A 19,295-nucleotide genomic window follows, 5' to 3' on the forward strand; every position below is an offset into this window, starting at 1 on the left:
GCCAGGTTAGGCGGGGACCTCACGACTAGGAGGGTGAAGCCAACAAGGAGCACACGAAGGGGACATCTGAATGCCCAGACCACGTACTAAGGAAAAAGAATAGTGAGACTGTTTGTCACCTGCCTCGGCTACATACAGTCTGCACCCAAAGACTCTCTCCCTCAAAGCACAGCTCTGTTCTGACCACAGTGAGTGACCAGAACAAGCAGTGAAGGGGATACCAGAGAAGAGAAACTAAGGGAGACACTCGAGTTTCATGGGCCTTTAGACGATTCGTCAGTCTCCACCTTCCTCCATCTCCTTTTGCTCCCCTGATGCTGACAGAAAAATACAATCAAGATAAGTTATACTAGAAACATCTCTGGGCTTGGGAAGCTCCATACTTGAATTTGCAGGAGAGGTCACCCTCTGTTTCCTATCTTTCTCCCTGCCTAGCCCCTCCATTTTGACCTCACCCCACATGCTGTCCCCGTGATCCACCGTGCACCCACCATCACCACTGCCACCACCCATCTTTGCCTCTCTGTCACTCACTACCACTTCCAGCCTCCGCCTGCTAACCCTCTGTCCAAAGAGAGTGGAAAGCACGATGCTGTGACACACGAGGACATTTTAAAAATGCAAAGTGTTGCTACGTACCATTTGGTAAAAAACGAGGCAGAAGATAAGAAGAGTGTTAAATGAATAATTTGTACTTGCTGTATAACACAATATAGGAGGTACACAAACTAATTATACTTCTAAACACATCCTATAAAGTTTAGTTAGTAGCTAATTTTAAATGTAAATATCTCCTGTATTATACTTTTTCTATTTTCTAAAGGGAATATTACAACACCCGCTCCTAGCTACCAGCTCCAAGACAAATGTTTAAAAAGCGCTGCGTATGCCCTTTGAAAAGTTAGTGGGTTATATCGTTGATACTGTTTTATTTCTAAAATTACATTTGTTACTATAGCCCTTAAACATCTCAATGATGTGCAACACAGAATTTATTTATAATATTTACTTTTTGTGTCTTTAAGAAAAAAATTTTTCTTTGGTCAAGATTTTGATGTAGATTATGAATCCACGTGAAAAAGAATGAGTGGGACTAGAGTCTGGTTTAGTCTTTGACATTTAATCAGGAGTTCAAAACAGTAACTATAGAGACTAAATGCTACAGTAGATACAAATAAACTTAAAACTTTTGGGAAAAATATATGAGTATAGTCTATTATATACATTTATTTTCCTTGACAATTTAAACCATGATTATTCAATAATATGAATAGTAATTGTTCATTTGCATTTTATCAAATCTTTTAATGGGGAATAAAGTTCCTTGTAACACTATTCATGAAATTCATGCTGTGGGAATGCCTTAAAATGAGTCATTATAATAACAAAGAACTCAAGCCTTTCCTCTCTTGATTAGACTTCATCTCAACCCTTCTTATACTAAAACATAATCAGCTGTCAGACTATAATAGTGATAGTCTAGTATTTAATCAGGTCAATACAGTAGGGAAATCTGCTGGTTCATCAGCTAGTCTAACAGCCAACTGAAGGTTGTCTTACAAAAAAAAAACACCGCTGGATAGGCATATGGCAATTTTCTCCTCCAATGGTTCAGCATCCTTCTAAATAAGATATTCATGAGGAAGCCATGAAAAGTGTTAATCAGAGGTGGCTTCTTACAACATATGAAATATCTAGACAAAACTGAAGTGTTTATTCAATCGCATACCAATTTCCAAATGTTAGCTAATTTTAGAATGGTCAAAATGAAACTTTTAAAGTTTTAACCTAAACACTGAAATGAGAGTGACTATAACATAGTGACTAATTCAGGTGTATATTTTTAAAAGAAGAAGAGAAAATACAAACAAGAAGTATCAATGCAAACTCACAGGTCTCTGCCACATAGAACTTCATCCTGCTCCTTGGATGGGCGTCGCCGCTGTCTGGTGGATGTGGTGGAAGATGCTGATGATGTTCCAGATTCCAAGTCCTCTGAACTTTGGCCTCCAGAGCTATTAACATCAAAAAGATGCTGTTCTACAGCTGACCGGATGGTTCTTTCTAAGAGTCTGGTAAAAAAGAATCAAGTCAATCAAGCAATCAGATTTATCAATGACTGCCTTTAAAAATAGGTGCCTGTAATTTTGGAAATATCAGTATTTCCAATGGAAGATCTACTACAGTTTCATGAGCAAAGACAGTATACGAGGCATTAATCTCAGAATATTTGCATTGTGCATTAAAAAGAAAACTAATTCTACCAATTTGATAGTCATGTTTCTCATCTTTGTGAGTCCAGGATTACTGAAACGCTCACAGCAAGTCTAGCAACAATTACAGGAGGTATTCAGGAAGTAAAGGTCATTTAATATAATGCAGAATGAGGAAAGATTTTTTTCCCCATGGAATAATAATGGACCTATTCTTACAAAGGTGAATTTCCTCCAGATTTCATACCAGTTCTGCAGAGGACAGCATGATTTACAAAGCAAACTGGCATGAATAATCTTACGATGTTTATTACCTATTTAGAATCCCTCTAAGATAAAATTATATAGGGAATAATGCTATCAAAAAAGAACACCTCACCAGAACAATTACTACTCATAACAGAATGGCAAAATCTTTCCGAACCTCTATTTGATTAAACTGTGATGTACATAATTGAACTTGTACTCATGCAAACACCTCAAAGTATGTTACTGAAGAAAGGGCCTGATTTACTTTGTTCAACCTGAGGGAAAGAGGTGAGCACGGGGGCTGAGAGGAGTGCATAATGAGACAGATAAGGCGTCATTTTTAAGCTATATAATCTTTCAATGTGTCTAAACCTTCTTTTATCACCACACTATTTAATTCTGAAGAAGCTGGCGTGGAAAATCTAAACTTATACTCCTCAAAGCACGTTTTCCTTCGCTTGAAAAAAGAATCACACCCAAACTCATCAAATTGGATACATTAAATATGTGTAGTTTTTTGTATATCAATTATACCTCAATAAAGCCGTTAAAAATTTTAACAAAAGCCACATATATATTTTTTAAATGTTCAGATTGAGAAATACACTCACTTAAATGAGTTTTCAAAAATTTAAGAACTTTAGATTTTGCAAACGTCATTTTATAATAGGCTCCTGGTAATTTCATTAAAACCATTTTAATACAATGAGCAAGTATAGTCTAACTTGGGCATTAGAACTTTTATATTTAGAACTCCACATCCCAATGATTCAAGATTACCTAATAGTAGTACATAGGAATGTGAGTAAATTAATATATACACACAGACCAACCCCACACCTTTTCCAAACTATACAAGACGTATAAGTAAAGGTTATCAGGACACAAACAGGCAAGAACATGTCAGTCTTGGTATAATTCTGGAACCTCTTTAAAACTCACAAAGCTAAGAGAGGTCCATCCTGCCCTCTGATTGCTTTCTTACCTAACAAAGAAGAAAAAATATTCCCAATTCTTCTTATTAGATCCAAATTCATACCAATTAGTGCTTCTTCTAATTTTTCTTTCATCCTCCTTATCACTTCTTCCCTTCGTCCTCCACCCGATCCTGGCTGATGGAAGATGCTCCAAAAAGGCCCACCCGTGTCCCAGCAAGGAAGGAATAGAGGTGAGTGCGATGGAAAACCTTAGGACAAGGAACTATTCACAAACATTTATTTAGTACCTAATATATAGCAGATACTTTTCTAGGTGTTAGGGATACAGCCATAAATATGACATACAAGGTCCCTGTGTTTATGGAGCTTACATTGCTATGAAGCAAGACAGACAATAAACAAATCATGGAATTTCAGAAAGTGATAAATTTTCTACAAAATAGAGTACAGAGTTGGAGAGTGACTGTGGGTCGTCAGAGAGGCTTCTCAGATGAGATGACATTTGAACAAAGGGGTGAATGATAAGAAGGTGAATGGCTAGGCTGAGGCACAGCAAGGGCTCTGAGGTAGACATAAGCTGGGCCTGCTCCAGAAACAGAAGGTCGTGTGGTTGAAGCATAATGAGCGATGTGGTCAGAGAGGTAGGCAAGGGCAGATAACCGGAGTTTAGATTTCAGTCTAAGCGCAACTGGTAGCCTTAGGAGGAAAAAGACGTGATGAACATAATTAACAGAGCACTGTGCTGCCTTGTGGAAAAAGAACTTGTTGCCATCACTAATTTGCTTTCTTTTCTGTGTCCCTATTAGGCTGTCAAGTCCCTGAAGGCAGAGCCCACGGCATATTTGACATTACACACTTCACACTACGCTTGGCATATTGCAGGTACTCAATAAACGCAGGCTGACTAAAAGTAACAAAGGAATAAGTAAAGACACTGTTAATACTTTAACCTTTAACGGCATTCTCCACTGCAAAATACATCCCAAAGCATGCAGACTGCTTTGCAAATATTAATTGACTCTGACATTATTTTGACTGAAATAAACAAAAATCTTGCATGTTCAAATGGCTGAGCTGATTCTAGCCACACACCCACACAGCAGCTCAAATAGGAACACTTCTTATTTAAGTCTCTCCTCTGTGTAGTTTTAAAAATCATCACTGGTTGCTTATTGCATTAGTCTTCCAATACTATACACTATTAGAATAGCTTTTTTCTATTTAATAAATGGGAAGAGAGGGTAAAAAAAAAAAATCCAATGCAAATAACTTACTCTCCAGTTGTCGAAACATTGTTCACTTGGGATACACGGGTACTGTGGAAAAGAAGAAAAAGAGAGTCAGATTAGACAGAGGATCAGAGACTGTGAACCAAACATTTAAAGGAGATCCCAGGCTGAAAGCATCAGCCAGACCCTCACGTGACGTTTAACCATCCACTGACATGCCGATTTTCACTTGTTTCTAGAATTAGAGATGACCCTGGGTGTTTATTGGTGAACAGTGTTTTTTCCTCCATGTTAAAGATGTCCATGACAGACAATTTCACCAGTGACCTTTGAAAACCATCTTTACCTCTCACCCTACTGCCACAGTCCTAGTTCAGGTTCTCTTCATTTTCCCCAAATGTTAATGCAGTTGCTGCTGACTGCCTTCCTGCTACCAACTCTACCCATTCCCCGCTCTCCCCAGCCCAAATCCATCCCAAGCTTAAGGTGAAGTTCAATGGTGAAATCACAGAGCACTGTCTCACTGGCATTCTTCAGAATTCTGCCCCTCTTGCCCAACTCTACGTTCATATAACCACAGTGAGGGCTGGGGCTGGCAGCTATTTTAGTGTTATCTATAGCACTACCTTCTCACATTCTGCCCTCTAGTGCTTAGTGCACTTCTAAATCAAGATTCCAAAGTATCTAGGCTTAAAAAAAAGAGATTAAAAAAATCTTTAGTGTATGTCAAACTATAGTTTTGCCTAATACATCTAATAATTCTCTCCTTTTTTCTTCCTTTATAGAAGACAACTGAAGAAAATAAAAGCTGTTGATGACCAGTATTGATGGGTTGCCTTTCAATTACTCCAAACATCCTAATTTATCCTATATAATTTTCAACATATGAACATGTTGCTTTGGAATCATCTGTCGAGATTTTTCTCCATATATGTGTATATCTCATCTCTTTCCATTCAGAATCTAAGTGCCTCCGGATTGTATGACATTTTTCATTTTCTTTCATTACACTCCCTACCACTACCACCACCGTCACACCCAGTACAGTACTCATTCATTACCCCAGAGGTGATCAACAGACACTCGCTCTTTAACCCAGAGAATTCCCTTTAGTTAAAGCTGCAGCTCTTTGTCATGGCCACACACCACAGACAAATCCAAGAAAAACCACTTAAAATAATGCTATTGTGCTCAAGGGAAACTGATGAGAAGAATCTTAATGAATAAGCAAACAAACAAACAAATACACCCTAACACTCACCAAGTACTTATTATGTTTCAGACAGAGAAAATGTTTTTACAAAGATTTTCTCATTTGCTGTTTACAATAACCCCATAAGGTAGCTACTATTGTTTTTTTCCCCCTATTTTCAAATGAAGAGTTTATAGAGGTTAAGTAACTTGGCCACAGTCCTAGAGCGAAGAAGTAGATGAGTTGGGATTTGAACCATGCAAGTTTTAGCTTAGAGTCTAAGCTCTTAATCACTCTAGTAGACTTTCAATCCATCACTCACTAGAGTCATCCTTGCATACGGAACCCTAAACTTAGGTATTTTACTTTGCTTTTAATCACAACCACTTCTCCTCTGCCTCACAATGCCTGTTATTCACTGTGGTTCCCAGGTTACATAACCAACAATAAATCCTTTGCTGCTCTCTATCCTCAACCGGAATAGGCAGTCTCTGCTCTTGATGTTTTGTGGCTCACCCTCTGTCAATTCAACACTGTATAATTAACTCCTGTACTCCACTTCTCAATGCAGTTACACAACCTTGCTTTTGGGAGCAGGGACGAATGTGAATAATGGCTCGGGGGCAACTAGAAGAGGAAAAAGAATGTAGACCTGCTAAATGCTAAAAACATTCCAAAGACACATAAGTATAATTAGCTAATTAGTCCTCCACGCCATCTCAGAATGAAGAGATATATTTCCCTTCCTCCCTTCTATACACGTTTGATTTGAACTTCTTTTTGCTTATTAAAGCACACATTGATATCTTTACCTTCCTTTTTTGGGGGTCGGGAGGAGGACAGAAAAGGAAAGGTGAGGAAGAAAGAGATAAGGAAATGACAAAAAACAAGACCAGGTTCTGAGATTACTAACTCTCTGAGTAAGTGCTTCTCAAACTCCAACGTGCATCAGAATCGCCCAGGATCTTGCTGACACACAGGTGCTGATTCAGTAGGTCTATGTCTAGGGAAGCAGAAGCTGAGATTCTGCATTTCTAACAAATTCCTCAGTGATTCTGATGCTGTTGATTTCTGGAAGACAGTGACGAGCAAGGCTCTAAATCCTTGCAACTAAAATTCTTTAAGACTTCAGTGACTTAGATCTATCACAATAGCTATCTTTAAACATTCTAATCTAAGTCATGAAGGTATGATTTGGAAAACTTATGCTACCCTGTGTGAATAAAAGGCAACATCAAAATTTTCCTCACCCAGCTTACAGAAAAATGACCAGAGCCATCTAAATCAGTCTTAAAAAGCCTTTCTCAGAATGCAAAAGAAATGACTAAATCACAAATAAAACCAAGTTAAGTCATATTCATTTTTGCTAATATATTGATCTTAGGTTAAATTTACGATACATTTATATTTTTATGTTTAATAGTCCTTCGGAATATTTTGGTATACTTAACGTGTCCATACTCCCATGTTTTTTTAAACTGAATTTCTATAAAGAAAGTATTCTGAGAAGAAAATATTTTCCATTGGGAATCAGAAAAGAGAAGTTCTGGTCTTGGCTCTGCAGTTTATGTAGCTGAAATCACAGTCAGATTGTTGGTTAGCTTGCCATTTTGGGTTGGTTTCTTCATACAGAAAATGAAAGGCTTGGTTAGTGATCTCTGTGGTTTTCTTTTAGCTCTAAACGTTCATAACACTATCTCAGATTCAAGTTTATTGCCCTCAAGTTTAAATCGTTATGAAAGATATAACTGCATATTTAGTGTTATGACACAGTGTCAATCATAGTTACGGCTTATTAGATACCAAAACGGCTTTGGTCAGGTGTTCAGCCACCTCCATAGTTCCTGTGGGATGTGTTTAACCATTCACCAATAACAAGATTTCTAAGAATATTTAATGTGAGACATAGGGACTGCTTCCATAGCTATAATTGGCTCATGGAGGTGATTCTAAGACACTGACAAAAAAGGCAATAAGCAAATAAGCTAAAGATATAGATTTCCTTCATCTACATGTAGCTTTTTTTACCCTCTGCAGACAACTAAGAAGAATGAACTTTTCTCAGAGTCCTTGACTGATTTGCTAAAACAATTTCTTACTTATGCAATATAAACACTTGAATATGGAAGAGTTCATTTCCTAATGTTGATAAAGCAAGTCTTCAAAACTGAAAGAAATAAGCTCACGTGCAGACTCCAGCATTATGGTCAATTTTATTACTCGAGCCTAGCGTAAGTGATGATGCAGCTGAATTCTCTGTTGCTATGGTCATTTAAAATAGATTCTAAGCCTACTCTAAAATATATTCTATGACATATTTAAATATATTTAGTCTTTATCTCTATTAGCAAACCCAAACTACATTTCCATAAGCTGATTATGCTCAGCAATATTAGTCTATAAAAATTTGCATGTGATAAGACGCACAGAATGCCTGTTGACAAGTGATTTTTAAATTAAATCTCTTGATTTGAAATTAAGAAATCTACATATAAAAATTTCAAATCTACTAAAACCAGACATCTTGAAAAAGCATATGTTCTCTTTTTCTGTATGTTTTCTTACTTTGGTATGTTCTCTTTTCTGCGGTGTAAAAAATTCTACCTGTACAATATTATTGTTTTAATAGAAAAATTAAGTCTAACAGAATTATCCTTTTTGTCTAGAAGATAATATTTACATTTATTTGATTTTTTTTTTTTTTAACGAATAAGGATTTAAAAGACAATTATGTGATGCTTCTTTAAGCCTAAGGATGAAGATCATGTAACCATCAAAATAGGATGAGGTTCTAATTTGTTTATTTAACAGAATACAGTATTCTAAATATCATCTTAAATACTACAAGTTGATATGCAGCATCAACATAATAACATGATTGTAACATTATTTCCTTATAATCATATAACAGATTTCTAAATTAAAATTTTTTCATGATTTTAGTTCATTCTTCATATTGCTATTCATTAAAACGAATATACTCAATCCTCAATATTTATTCACTTTGCTTTAACTTTTATCTATGATTATCATATGCAGAAATTTAATGGAGCATTTATAGGTTTTTATACTGATAAAAATTGCATCATCCTTTTGTGGTGGAGTTATAGACAGTTTGGATACAAAAAGCCTCACATTTTGGTTTTAAATTATATTATATGTACATAATACTAGAACAAATTGAAAACATACTACATGGATATGACTCAGTAGGAGGAAAGTATTTATCCTCATACTTTATCAAACCTCATACTTCCTATTCCTTTAAATATTAGGACAGATTTGAAGGAAAAAAATTATTCTTTATTCCTATATCTTGACACTCTATTAAATATTTTCTAACAAATTAAATAGAGCCCATTAAAATGTCAAAATACTCCCCTCTGTATAGCTTCTTTCAGGCTCTAATTATTAAGAGTTTTCATTTTTACATATTTAGCATGTTTTTGCATAAAAAGAAATTCAGCATTTCTTTCGTTTTTAGACTAAGGTCTTTATAAAGCAAAATTATGAAATGAAATAGCTAGTTCACTATATATACTGTACCCATTTACAGATGAGGAAATTGAGCTTCAGAGAGGTTTAGTATCTCACTCAAGTTTACGCAGCTCTGATTCTCCCTCAAGTAATCTGGCTTCAGAGTGTGTCCTTAATAAGGTCATAATCTTTATTCACAAATAATGCCACTATTCACATAAATCTTTGGCTATACATCTAGTTATTTTCTTAGAATTAGAATAGATTACTAAAAATACTTTTTCGGATTCAAATGGAATTTTAGTCTTTTCAAAATTTATATATTCTAGAAAACTTTTTATCTAGATTTTCGTGTTTATTACTATAAAATTGCATAAAGTATTCTCTAATCTTTTAAAAACTACTATATCCCTTACAGCAAACTTCAATTCTGACTATTGGTACTGCTCTGTTTTTTCTTAAGTTTACCAGAGGTTTTTCTATTTTATAATTTTCATTTTTACTCCCAAGAACCAGTTCCTAGATTCAAATACCAGTTCTGCTCTTTTCCTGTTTTCTTTTATTATTACTAAATCCTTTTAGGTTTCCAAGATGTTGCTTTTCTTCCTTTTTGTAACTTCTTATTCCGAATGTGTGGCTTAGTTATTTTCAATCTTCTTAAGAAGGTAAAGTTATCTTTTAAAACGAGCTTAGACCTCATTCCACAAATTTTGATATGTACTTTTTTCCTTTTTCTTCTAAGTTTTCATTTCCTCTTTGAATTTTTTCCACCCTTTAGGAAAGTTTTCATTGGCTAGCTGGAAATTTTTTTGTTATTAATTAGACTGTGGTCAAAAAACATGACTGTTAAAATTTCTACTCTTCAAGAACTTTTACAGATAGTTGAATAATTTTTTAGAAAGTAGCAGGAATGCTTGAGCCCTATTTGCAGGGTGCAAAGTTTAGTATATGTAATGCTCATTTATTTTAAATACTATTAATTATATCAAATTCTCAGCGCTATTTTGCAAATTTTGTTTGTTATAGATATATAGTTGTATGTATAAGTTCCATACTTCAAATATATTTGCCTGTTTATCCCTGTTAGCTTAAGAGTTTAAATTTATACGATTTTGGGCCGGCCTTGTGGCTTAGCGGTTAAGTGTGTGTGCTCCGCTGCCGGCGGCTCGGGTTCGGATCCTGGGCGTGCACGGACGCACCCCTTCTCCAGCCATGCTGAGGCTGCATCCCACATACAGCAGCTAGAAGGATGTGCAGATATGACATACAACTACCTACTGGAGCTTTGGGGGGAAAAATAAATAAATAAAATTATTAAAAAAATTTATACGATTTGATGCTATGCTATTTTACACATACGTATTTATAAACTTTTGGTCCTTAGTATGGATTTAACCTAAGAGAGTAAGTCTAGGTTTGTTCTCTTTAACAAATTTGCCTTTGAACTCTAGTTGTTCTGGTATTGATGTCGCCATCTCTGCTTTCTTGTCGTTCACATTTATAAGATGTAAATTCTGTCTTTTTATTTTTAACCTTTTTGTGCCATTTTGGTTTAGGCATGGCTCTTTTGAACAAAATATAGTTCAAGTAGTCATTTTTTTTTTTTAGTAATTTTAACCTTTATCAAAGAATTTAATCCATTTACATTTATTGGCATAGCTGATACATTTGTTCTAGTTTTGTGTTTTTGCTTTATGTTTTCTAATTTGGGAGCTTTGTCTTCCTTTGATTTCTGCCTTTGCTCATCTTCTAGCGGATTTGGAATACAAGAATCCTATGTACAATTCTACTAGTGGTTGCCTTTCATATCCATACATCTCTAATTATTAAAACTGAAGCAAAACCCCCAAAACTCTTGACTTCTGTTTCTATTCTCCTACCTTCCATGTAAGAGAAGAAATTAAGAATTTCATTACTTCCCTGCCTCTCCACCAATAAGTATAATCAGGTTTCTACTTCTTAATTAAAAAAAATTTTTTTTGACTCACTTCTCAATTAGCAGGGCATATATTAACTTTGATTTCTACTTCTATTTCTATTAGTATGGTTTCTTCCTTAGAATCATAATTTTCAGGTTGGCTTTCCAATCTCTGACCTTCATATCTAGCATTATTTTTCTCACAGTTTGTTCTTTATCCTTTTCTTCTTCATTTTGGAAGAGCTTAAGTTTTTCTCTCATCATGTACTTGCTTTGTTTTTAACAACTTCTACTCTTTACTGCTTCCCACATAGTTTTTCAAGTCTCTGCTAATCCATTTCCAGGATTCCTTTTCCTCCTTATTTCAGCTGTTCTTCTGTGTCTCTAGCCTTTTAATTCAAAACCTACTCTCCCCCCACAGGTTCCTACTCATGTTTCAAAGACGTTGGTTATGTCCTTCAGCATTTTTCAAGAAGATAAGCAATATGACTTTTCAAGCTTTCCTCTGAATCATATAAAACACAATTCCTGAAATCTATTTTTACACTGAGTCCTCAGAGAAAATTATCTTTTCCCTTAGTTTGTAACTTCTCTTCATAGGTTCCAAATAGTTCTTTATGTTTAGTGGTTCTTAAGGAGGATCCATCAATCCAGGCAGAGCCATTACCAACAACCTGAGTGGGTAGATCGTTCTTAGTTTATCTCATTGTCCTTTGGCTGTGGGCAGATACCCTCTCTTGGATTTAGACTTTAAGAGCCAGTATATGAGTCTGCTCTAGAACAATCTATAATGCATACTTGGGTGCACTTGCTGTTTGGTCCAATTTTATGACTAAGCTGGAGAATCAGAAACAAATTTGTAGTTGGTCTTCAGTGTACTCTTGACAGCATGCATTAAATCCAACAATCTTCCTGCCTTTATCCTTTTTTCAAATGCTTTAAGTTAGGTGACTGAGCATCCCAGGGGGATCCCCTCCTCTTTCCATTGTTTTGTACTGAATGTTCTAGTCTCTGAACCGATACTGAAATAAAGAAGCTGATGGGAGCAACTCTGGATGGTTCAGAAAGTAAGTTTCTCTTCAGCTAGGGGAATGTCACTTGCTTTTCTGGTCAGTGCAGTAGACAGTGGAACAACTCCAAGCCAGTTTTTTTCCCTTCGTTCTCTCTTTGTGGCCATCTGTATTATTTAGATGGTGGAACATGAGGTCTGCAGGCAAAAATATGTTTCTCAGTCCATCCCATTGATGTGTGACCTTTGATATATGGTTTTATCAGTATTATAAAGCTGTCTCTAGTTCTTGTCTTTGGTATCATCATTAAACGTAAATGGGAGGCTGGGAGTAGTTAGATCAGGAACAGCTAGCCTGCTACTTATTTAACTAGAGGTTTACATTTTATTAAAATCTGAAATTCTTATAAACAGAAGTCTATACGGAGGCAGGGAGACTGAAGAATGAAGCAGCAAGAGGTCTAGACAGAATGGCTACAAAGGTGTCATTTTCTACAAGTAAATTTTCTCTTTGCTTTATCATGCTAAGGGAAGACACGAAGAGAAGCATAAAAAACGTAAAAACTTATATAATTTATCTTTATCAGTACAGCCTAAACATATGCTTAGTATTTTAATATTGATAGAATTAAACCCAGAATCTATATTTATCTATTACTAAGCAAAATATGATTAGTGAAGCTCAGATGTCAAGAACTCAGTATTGAATCTGCAAAGAATGGTATGATAAACCGTAGTAAAGTTTCTAACCAATTCTTCAGTATAAAATAACCACGCAGTTGGTCTGGGTTAGTGGTTTTCAGCTAGGGGCGTGCATCAAAATCTCCTATGACATTTTCTTCCTTCAAATTTTTTTTACTGTGGTAAAATACACATAATACAAAATTTACCATCTTAACCTTTTTTTTTTTTTTTGCTGAGGAAGAGTCACCCTGAGCTAACATCTGTCACCAATTCTCTTTTTGCTTGAGGAAGATTCACCTTAAGCTAACATCTGTTGCAAATCTTCCTCTATTTAGTATGTGGGCTGCCGCCATAGTGTGGCCACTGACCAGCAGGGTAGGTTTGCGCCTGGGAACCGAACCCGGGACGCCAAAGCAGAGCACACCGAACTTAACCAGTAGGCCACTGGGGCTGACTCCCATCTTAACCATTTTTAAGTGTACAGTTTAGTGGTATTAAGCACAGTCATGTGCCACATAACAATGTTTTGGTCAACAATGGACTGCATATACAAAGGTGGTCCCATGAGATTGGTACCATATAGGCTAGATGTATAGTTGGCTATGCCATCTAGGTTTGTGTAAGTACTGTAGAGGAGGAAGAAATTTTCCTCTACACTTCCAGATTCTTCTGGCTGGTCTAAGAATTAAATTGACATGAAACAAATTAACAAGAGAAAAACAAACAAAAGTTTAATAACATGTACACATGGAAGAAACCCAGGAAAACCGAGTAACTCCCCAAAATGGCCAAAGCCCTCACCTTAAGTACTATCTTCACCTACAGAGAAAAGAGGATGTTAGGGGTGAGGAGAGCCAGGGACTTCAAAGGGAAGGAAGGCAAAGGTAGGTGAAAAGGAGCAAACGTTTGGAAAAAGAGTGTTTGGCCACAAAGAAACAGAACACCACAGAGGGGCGCCCCACGAAGAGGCTTTTCTAGGTTCCTTCCTATCTATCACCTAGTTCACGTTATGCTAAGGTGATTACTCGCTTTCTGACATAGGTTTTCTAATCTGAATTCTTTTAGGTAGTAAAGGATGATGTAACAAGAAAAACTTTCTGAGTCTTTTATTTCTTAAAAATAATCAGCCTAAAATAATCCTCATGTTAAAGAGATACATTTTAGGGTGGCAAATTTGTTCCCCTTCAGTATACTCTATGATGTTTACACAACAACGAAATTGCCTAATGCCGCATTTCTCAGAACATAATCCCATCGTTAAACGATGCGTAACTGAACGTTCACATTGCTGTGCAACCGTCACCACCCTCCATCTCCAGAACTCTTTTCATCTTGTAAAACTGAAACTTTGTACCCATTAAACAATAACTCCTGATTCTCCCCTTTTTCCCTGGCCATGGAAACCACCATCCTACTTTATGTCTCTATAAATTTGACTACATTAGGTATCTCATATAAGTGGAATCAAACAGTAGTTGTCTTTTTGTGACTGGCCTATTTCACTCAGCATAATGTCCTCAAGGTTCATCCACATTGTGCATGTGTCAGGAGTTCCTTCCTTATTTAAGGCTGAATAATACTCCGTTGTGTGTATATACTGTATTTTGTTTATCCAGTCATCTGTTGATGGACACTTAGGTTGCTTCTACCTTTTGGCTATTAAAAATAATGCTGCCAGGAACATGGGTGTACAAATACTTCTTCAGGACCCTGCTTTCAATTTCTCTTCATCTTTGCCAACACTTGTTATTTTCGTTAATTTTGATAGCCATCCTCATGGGTGTGAGGTGATACCTCGTTGTAGTTTTGATTTCCATTTCCCTGATGCTTAGTGATGTCAAGCATCTTTTCATGTGCTTATTGGCCATTTGTATGTCTTCTTTGGAGAAATGTCCATTCAAGTTTTTTGCCCATTTTTTAATAGGGTTGCTTTGCTTTTGCCGTTGTTGTTGAGTTTTAGGAGTTCTCTATTCTGGATGTTAATCTCTTATCAGATTTATGATTTGCAAATATTTTCCCCAATTCCATGGGTTGCCTTTTTACTCTGTTGATAGTGTCTTTTTTTGATGCACAAAATCTTTAAATTTTCATAAGTCCAATTTGTCTACTTTTTCTTTTGTTTCATGTGCCTTTGGTGTCATAGCTAAGAAATCATTGCCACATCCAATGTCGTGTAGCTTTTGCCTGATGTTTTCTTCTAAGAGTAGTATAATTTTAGCTCTTACGTTTAGGTCTTGGATCATTTTGAGTTAATTTTTGTATATGGTGTTGGGTAAGGGCCCAAATTCATGCTTTTGCATGTGGATATCCAGTTTTGCCAGCACTATTTGTTGGAAAGACTCTCCTATGACACTTTTCGAAAATATGGACACCCGGCCCCATCTTGGCCAGTGCGACCAAAGCATCTTTAAAGAGTTTCACATACTTCATACCATAAAGATGGTGTTATCAAAAACCAGAAAATAACAAGTGTTAACAAGGATGTGGAGAAATTGGACTCTTGTGCATTACTAGTGGAAACGCATTTAAAAATGGTTAAGGTGGTAAATGTTACGTGTACTTATCACAATTTAAAAAACAATTAAAAATGGTTAAATGGTAAATTTTATGTTATTTATATTTACCACCTCCCGCTCCTCCAAAAAACGAGCTCCACAGGCAGAGGTGACATGCCTCCTCAGTTTAGAAATAAAATTTCAGTAAAAAAGGACAAGGAAAGCAAACATTTTTAATATACAGTTATTTGTGTCTAAAGACACCCAAATATCTAGCTGATTTTATCATCTGGGAAAAAATCAAGTAGATAATTAAGTAAACAGCCCGCTTGTTTCTTCCACATGTTAGTCAGTAGCCTGAAACAGGCCTACAAACAAATATAATATCTTAAATGCTACACTTCTCCAAACACTCCCATCTGATAATGAGAGATTTTTACCTTGAAATGATAATTTAGAAAACATACAGTATGGTTAAGGAGAAAAATAAACCATTACAAATTTAATGAAATATGACCAACAAATCCTAGCACAAGTTGTTTGGAAAGGTAATCCCCAAAAAGCTATCTAAAAATGATCTAGAAAGAATTTTTCTACATATTAAGATAGGAGTGGTATGATATAATTGCCAGGTCCCATCTAATGTCAGGTAATATTTCAATCTGAATTTATGCAAAGCTAAATTTTTTCTTCAATGTAAATTCTACAATTAAAAGACTTTAATAAAATTGATGGTTCCTAGGTTATAGGGAAAAAAATTAGCAAAATCCTAAAGAATGAGTTTGTAGGCCAGACAGCTAATTTAGAAATAAATCTATTTAACGTTCCTGATTCAGGAAAATTAGAAAACATATGAAATACTGAAACTGACCCTAAGCAATTCTAAATCTGCTAAAACAGTAATTTAGCTTTAATTTGCACTGTGAGTATTAAAACTTGGACTGAAATTAATAAAGACAGTCAATTTCAGGGTTTCAACAGAGCATAAAATGAAAAAGAGAAAGCAGAGGAAGATCAGTGTAGATGACAGAAGACAATTATTAGGAACCAAAGAGCCACCATTCAGAGGCCAGGTGCCCAGTGAAGAAGACTGGTTACAGGTTATGTGGCCCCAAAGCACATATTTAGAATTTTGATACAGCACAGGCAAAGAGGGATTCCAGGTACACAGGCTATATGTATAATCCAGGAACTCGTAAAGAAGGAGGAATTCAAGGGTTGAAGTCTGACAGGATGGGAGGAGGACAGGATCTGACCCGGGTCATAGGGAACCAGAAGGTAGTGAAGGTCAGGTGGGAGCAGGCAGAGACGAAGAGGAACACCGTGCAGATTAAGAACAGCAGTCCAGTGGAAACAATCCCAGAAATCAAAACCCGGGCTTGCACACACTGAAGATGCAGACAAACAGAAGCAGAACTAGCAACAGACCCTAGCCAGATCTGACTGGATGCCAGGAAAAGGAATTTAGACAATAACAGTTCGAATGTGGCAGAGAACAACCACCACAGCGAGTTGCTTTGATGCTAATCTGAGCAATCAAGGTAGCGGATCCTTTTCCGGGATTCCAACCCAGACTATGAAAGAAGCCAGGGTACGGACATCCTGGCCAAGAATGTTCTTCGCTGTAAGTTTACAGGTTCACATTTATTTTCTGCAATCTCACTAAGGGTTTGGCATAACCTGCCTTTCCCTTTCATTTCCTTAATCACTTCAACACGGTGGGTAATCTCTAATGAGCATCTGGGGAACAAGGACACCTACTGTTTGAGCTGCAATAAACCTGCCACATGGGACGGAGGCAGGTGTCGATTTGTAGCTACCATTTCTTTCCTTTGCAAAAAAGGACAAATGGCTCTGTGGTGAGTTAGGTTAGGCTGGAGACGTAGTGAAATCAGAGAAGACAGAGTTCTTATCACAGAAGACATTGAACCTAGAAGGAGAATATATGAGTGCCTATTATAACAGCCTTACCTTACTACAGAAAGGATCGAAGCCAATTGAAATGTACAGCAGACTAACATGTGGTTCAGCCATGACTGTTAACATAGAATCACGATCACAGAAACTGAAATTCTACAAGGTGAAAAGTGGAGCAAGCTAAAGACTGAAATGGCCTCTCTGGTTCCCTGTTCTTGCATCCCACTCCCCTTCCCCTAGCTACAAGAAGGTTCTGGAATCTCCACTAGTACACTGCAGCCTCTCTGTATGCTCTCCATCTCTATCCCTCCACCCAGACAGACTGTCTTGTCATTATAAATAATGCACCTTGTCTCCACTCCAATAGCTGGAAGCCTGTTGGATCTCCAGTATCCGAGTTCCTTTATGGATCATTATTCTTCCTCTGAGACTGGAGCCCTGCTTTGCTCTTATCTTCTTTCTGTTTTGATCTGATCTCCCTGAAGACTGCCCACTCCCAGGCTTGTAGCCACTGAGTTTTGCCATTCTATCTCATGCTGGACCTTTCAGAATAAACCACCAAACTGAATACCCCACCACTGACTAGCTGTCCCATGCCCATCCCCTCTGCTGGCTGCTTGTGGCTGGATCTACTACTAGTGAGTACCCACCTCAGCTGACTGTCTCATCTCTTGATGGGGCCTTTCATCCCCCCTTGCCCCCAGTCCCCCAGAAAAAACCTGACCAATCAACACTATCAAAATACAACATACAGCATTCAATATCCCACATTCCTACTCAGGGAAGATATCATTTTGCAAATGATATCTTTTACCAGTTTACCAGTCACTTTTCAAAGCCAGAGTAAGTATTATTTTGGATTTAAAAGAGCCAATTTAGTTTTTCATCATGTCAACAAATCATTCTGAAATCCACGAGCCTTGCAATAACTCCCCTTTTTGAGCATTGCATTAAAGAGATCTTAAGTAATCAAGTGGGAGGGAACGAAATGGAACAAGGAAGCAACAGAAATTTATTTAAAACATTGAAGCAGTCATTTGCTCTTACTGGAGGTAGTGCAAAAAAAGGTGCACTAATTTATAAATTAAATTATCATTGGACATGTTATATTTCTAGTTGAAAAATCTAGAATTAATCATAATTAATAATCGTGTTTTCTGTCTTCTACTTGAATTGTGTATGCTAGAATAACCCAAGAAAAATCAATCTTAAACCAGCCATGCAAATAATTTGAAAAAAAAAAATAGGTTCACGTTTTACCAATAGATTTCCCTGCTTCATGTCAAGTGGGTAACACAAAAAATTAACTTGTACCAACCTATTCTTACCTAATTTCTAAGACTATCACATAATGTTAATTCAGAAAAAGAAAGTACATTTGAATATAATGTTATTCAGAAAAAGAAAGTACATTTGAAATTTTAATTTCAGGCCAAATAATTACTATTTTTGCATTCATGAAATAGCTCTACTTAGTTTAAACTCTCATATGAAAAGAATGCCTCCTGGTAACTTTTCTTTTTTCTGCAACTTTACCTCTACTATAAATGTGGGCTAGTATGCATATTAATTTTTTTTTCTATTTTTACCACATTTAATTTTTTTGACTCTTAATATTGAAAGGTCAAATAGCTTCTATCAAGAGTTCAGTAAATATATTAATTATATTTACATTCTTTTACTTTCATTTTCCAAGTACAGCATTTCTTTTTCAAGACTACATTATTATTAGTCTAGGTAATTGCAAAAATTATCACACTATAAAACACAATTATGTGTCTGTGAGGACTTGACTTACAAACTCATTTCCCTATCTGCTTTTTAAAATAGTGGTAAAAAAAAATTCAATACTATGCAAAACATAGATTGATGTTACTCAGAGTAATGAAAATAAGACTTTCAGAGAACTAATAGTTCTCATTAGTTGGCATGATCTAGTGCTGTAGTCTGCTGTACTGTGTAAAACTTAATTTC

The 19,295-nt window shown here is 36.3% G+C and overlaps 1 protein-coding gene across 5 annotated transcripts in view; it reads right to left on the bottom strand.

Annotated features, from left to right (window-relative positions):
• The window catches only part of FAM13A (family with sequence similarity 13 member A), a 317,773-nt gene that overhangs the window by 58,785 nt on the left and 239,693 nt on the right, over positions 1-19,295 (bottom strand). For all 5 annotated transcript variants that reach the window (XM_058547500.1, XM_058547499.1, XM_058547501.1 and 2 more), the window contains 2 exons: positions 4,675-4,716; positions 1,893-2,072 (listed from right to left, as the gene is read on the bottom strand). In XM_058547500.1, the coding sequence (XP_058403483.1) occupies positions 1,893-2,072; positions 4,675-4,716 (222 nt within the window). The remainder of the gene's footprint in view (positions 1-1,892; positions 2,073-4,674; positions 4,717-19,295) is intronic.

Source organism: Diceros bicornis, chromosome 8, assembly GCF_020826845.1.
Source record: "Diceros bicornis minor isolate mBicDic1 chromosome 8, mDicBic1.mat.cur, whole genome shotgun sequence".
Classification (NCBI taxonomy): Eukaryota; Metazoa; Chordata; class Mammalia; order Perissodactyla; family Rhinocerotidae; genus Diceros; species Diceros bicornis.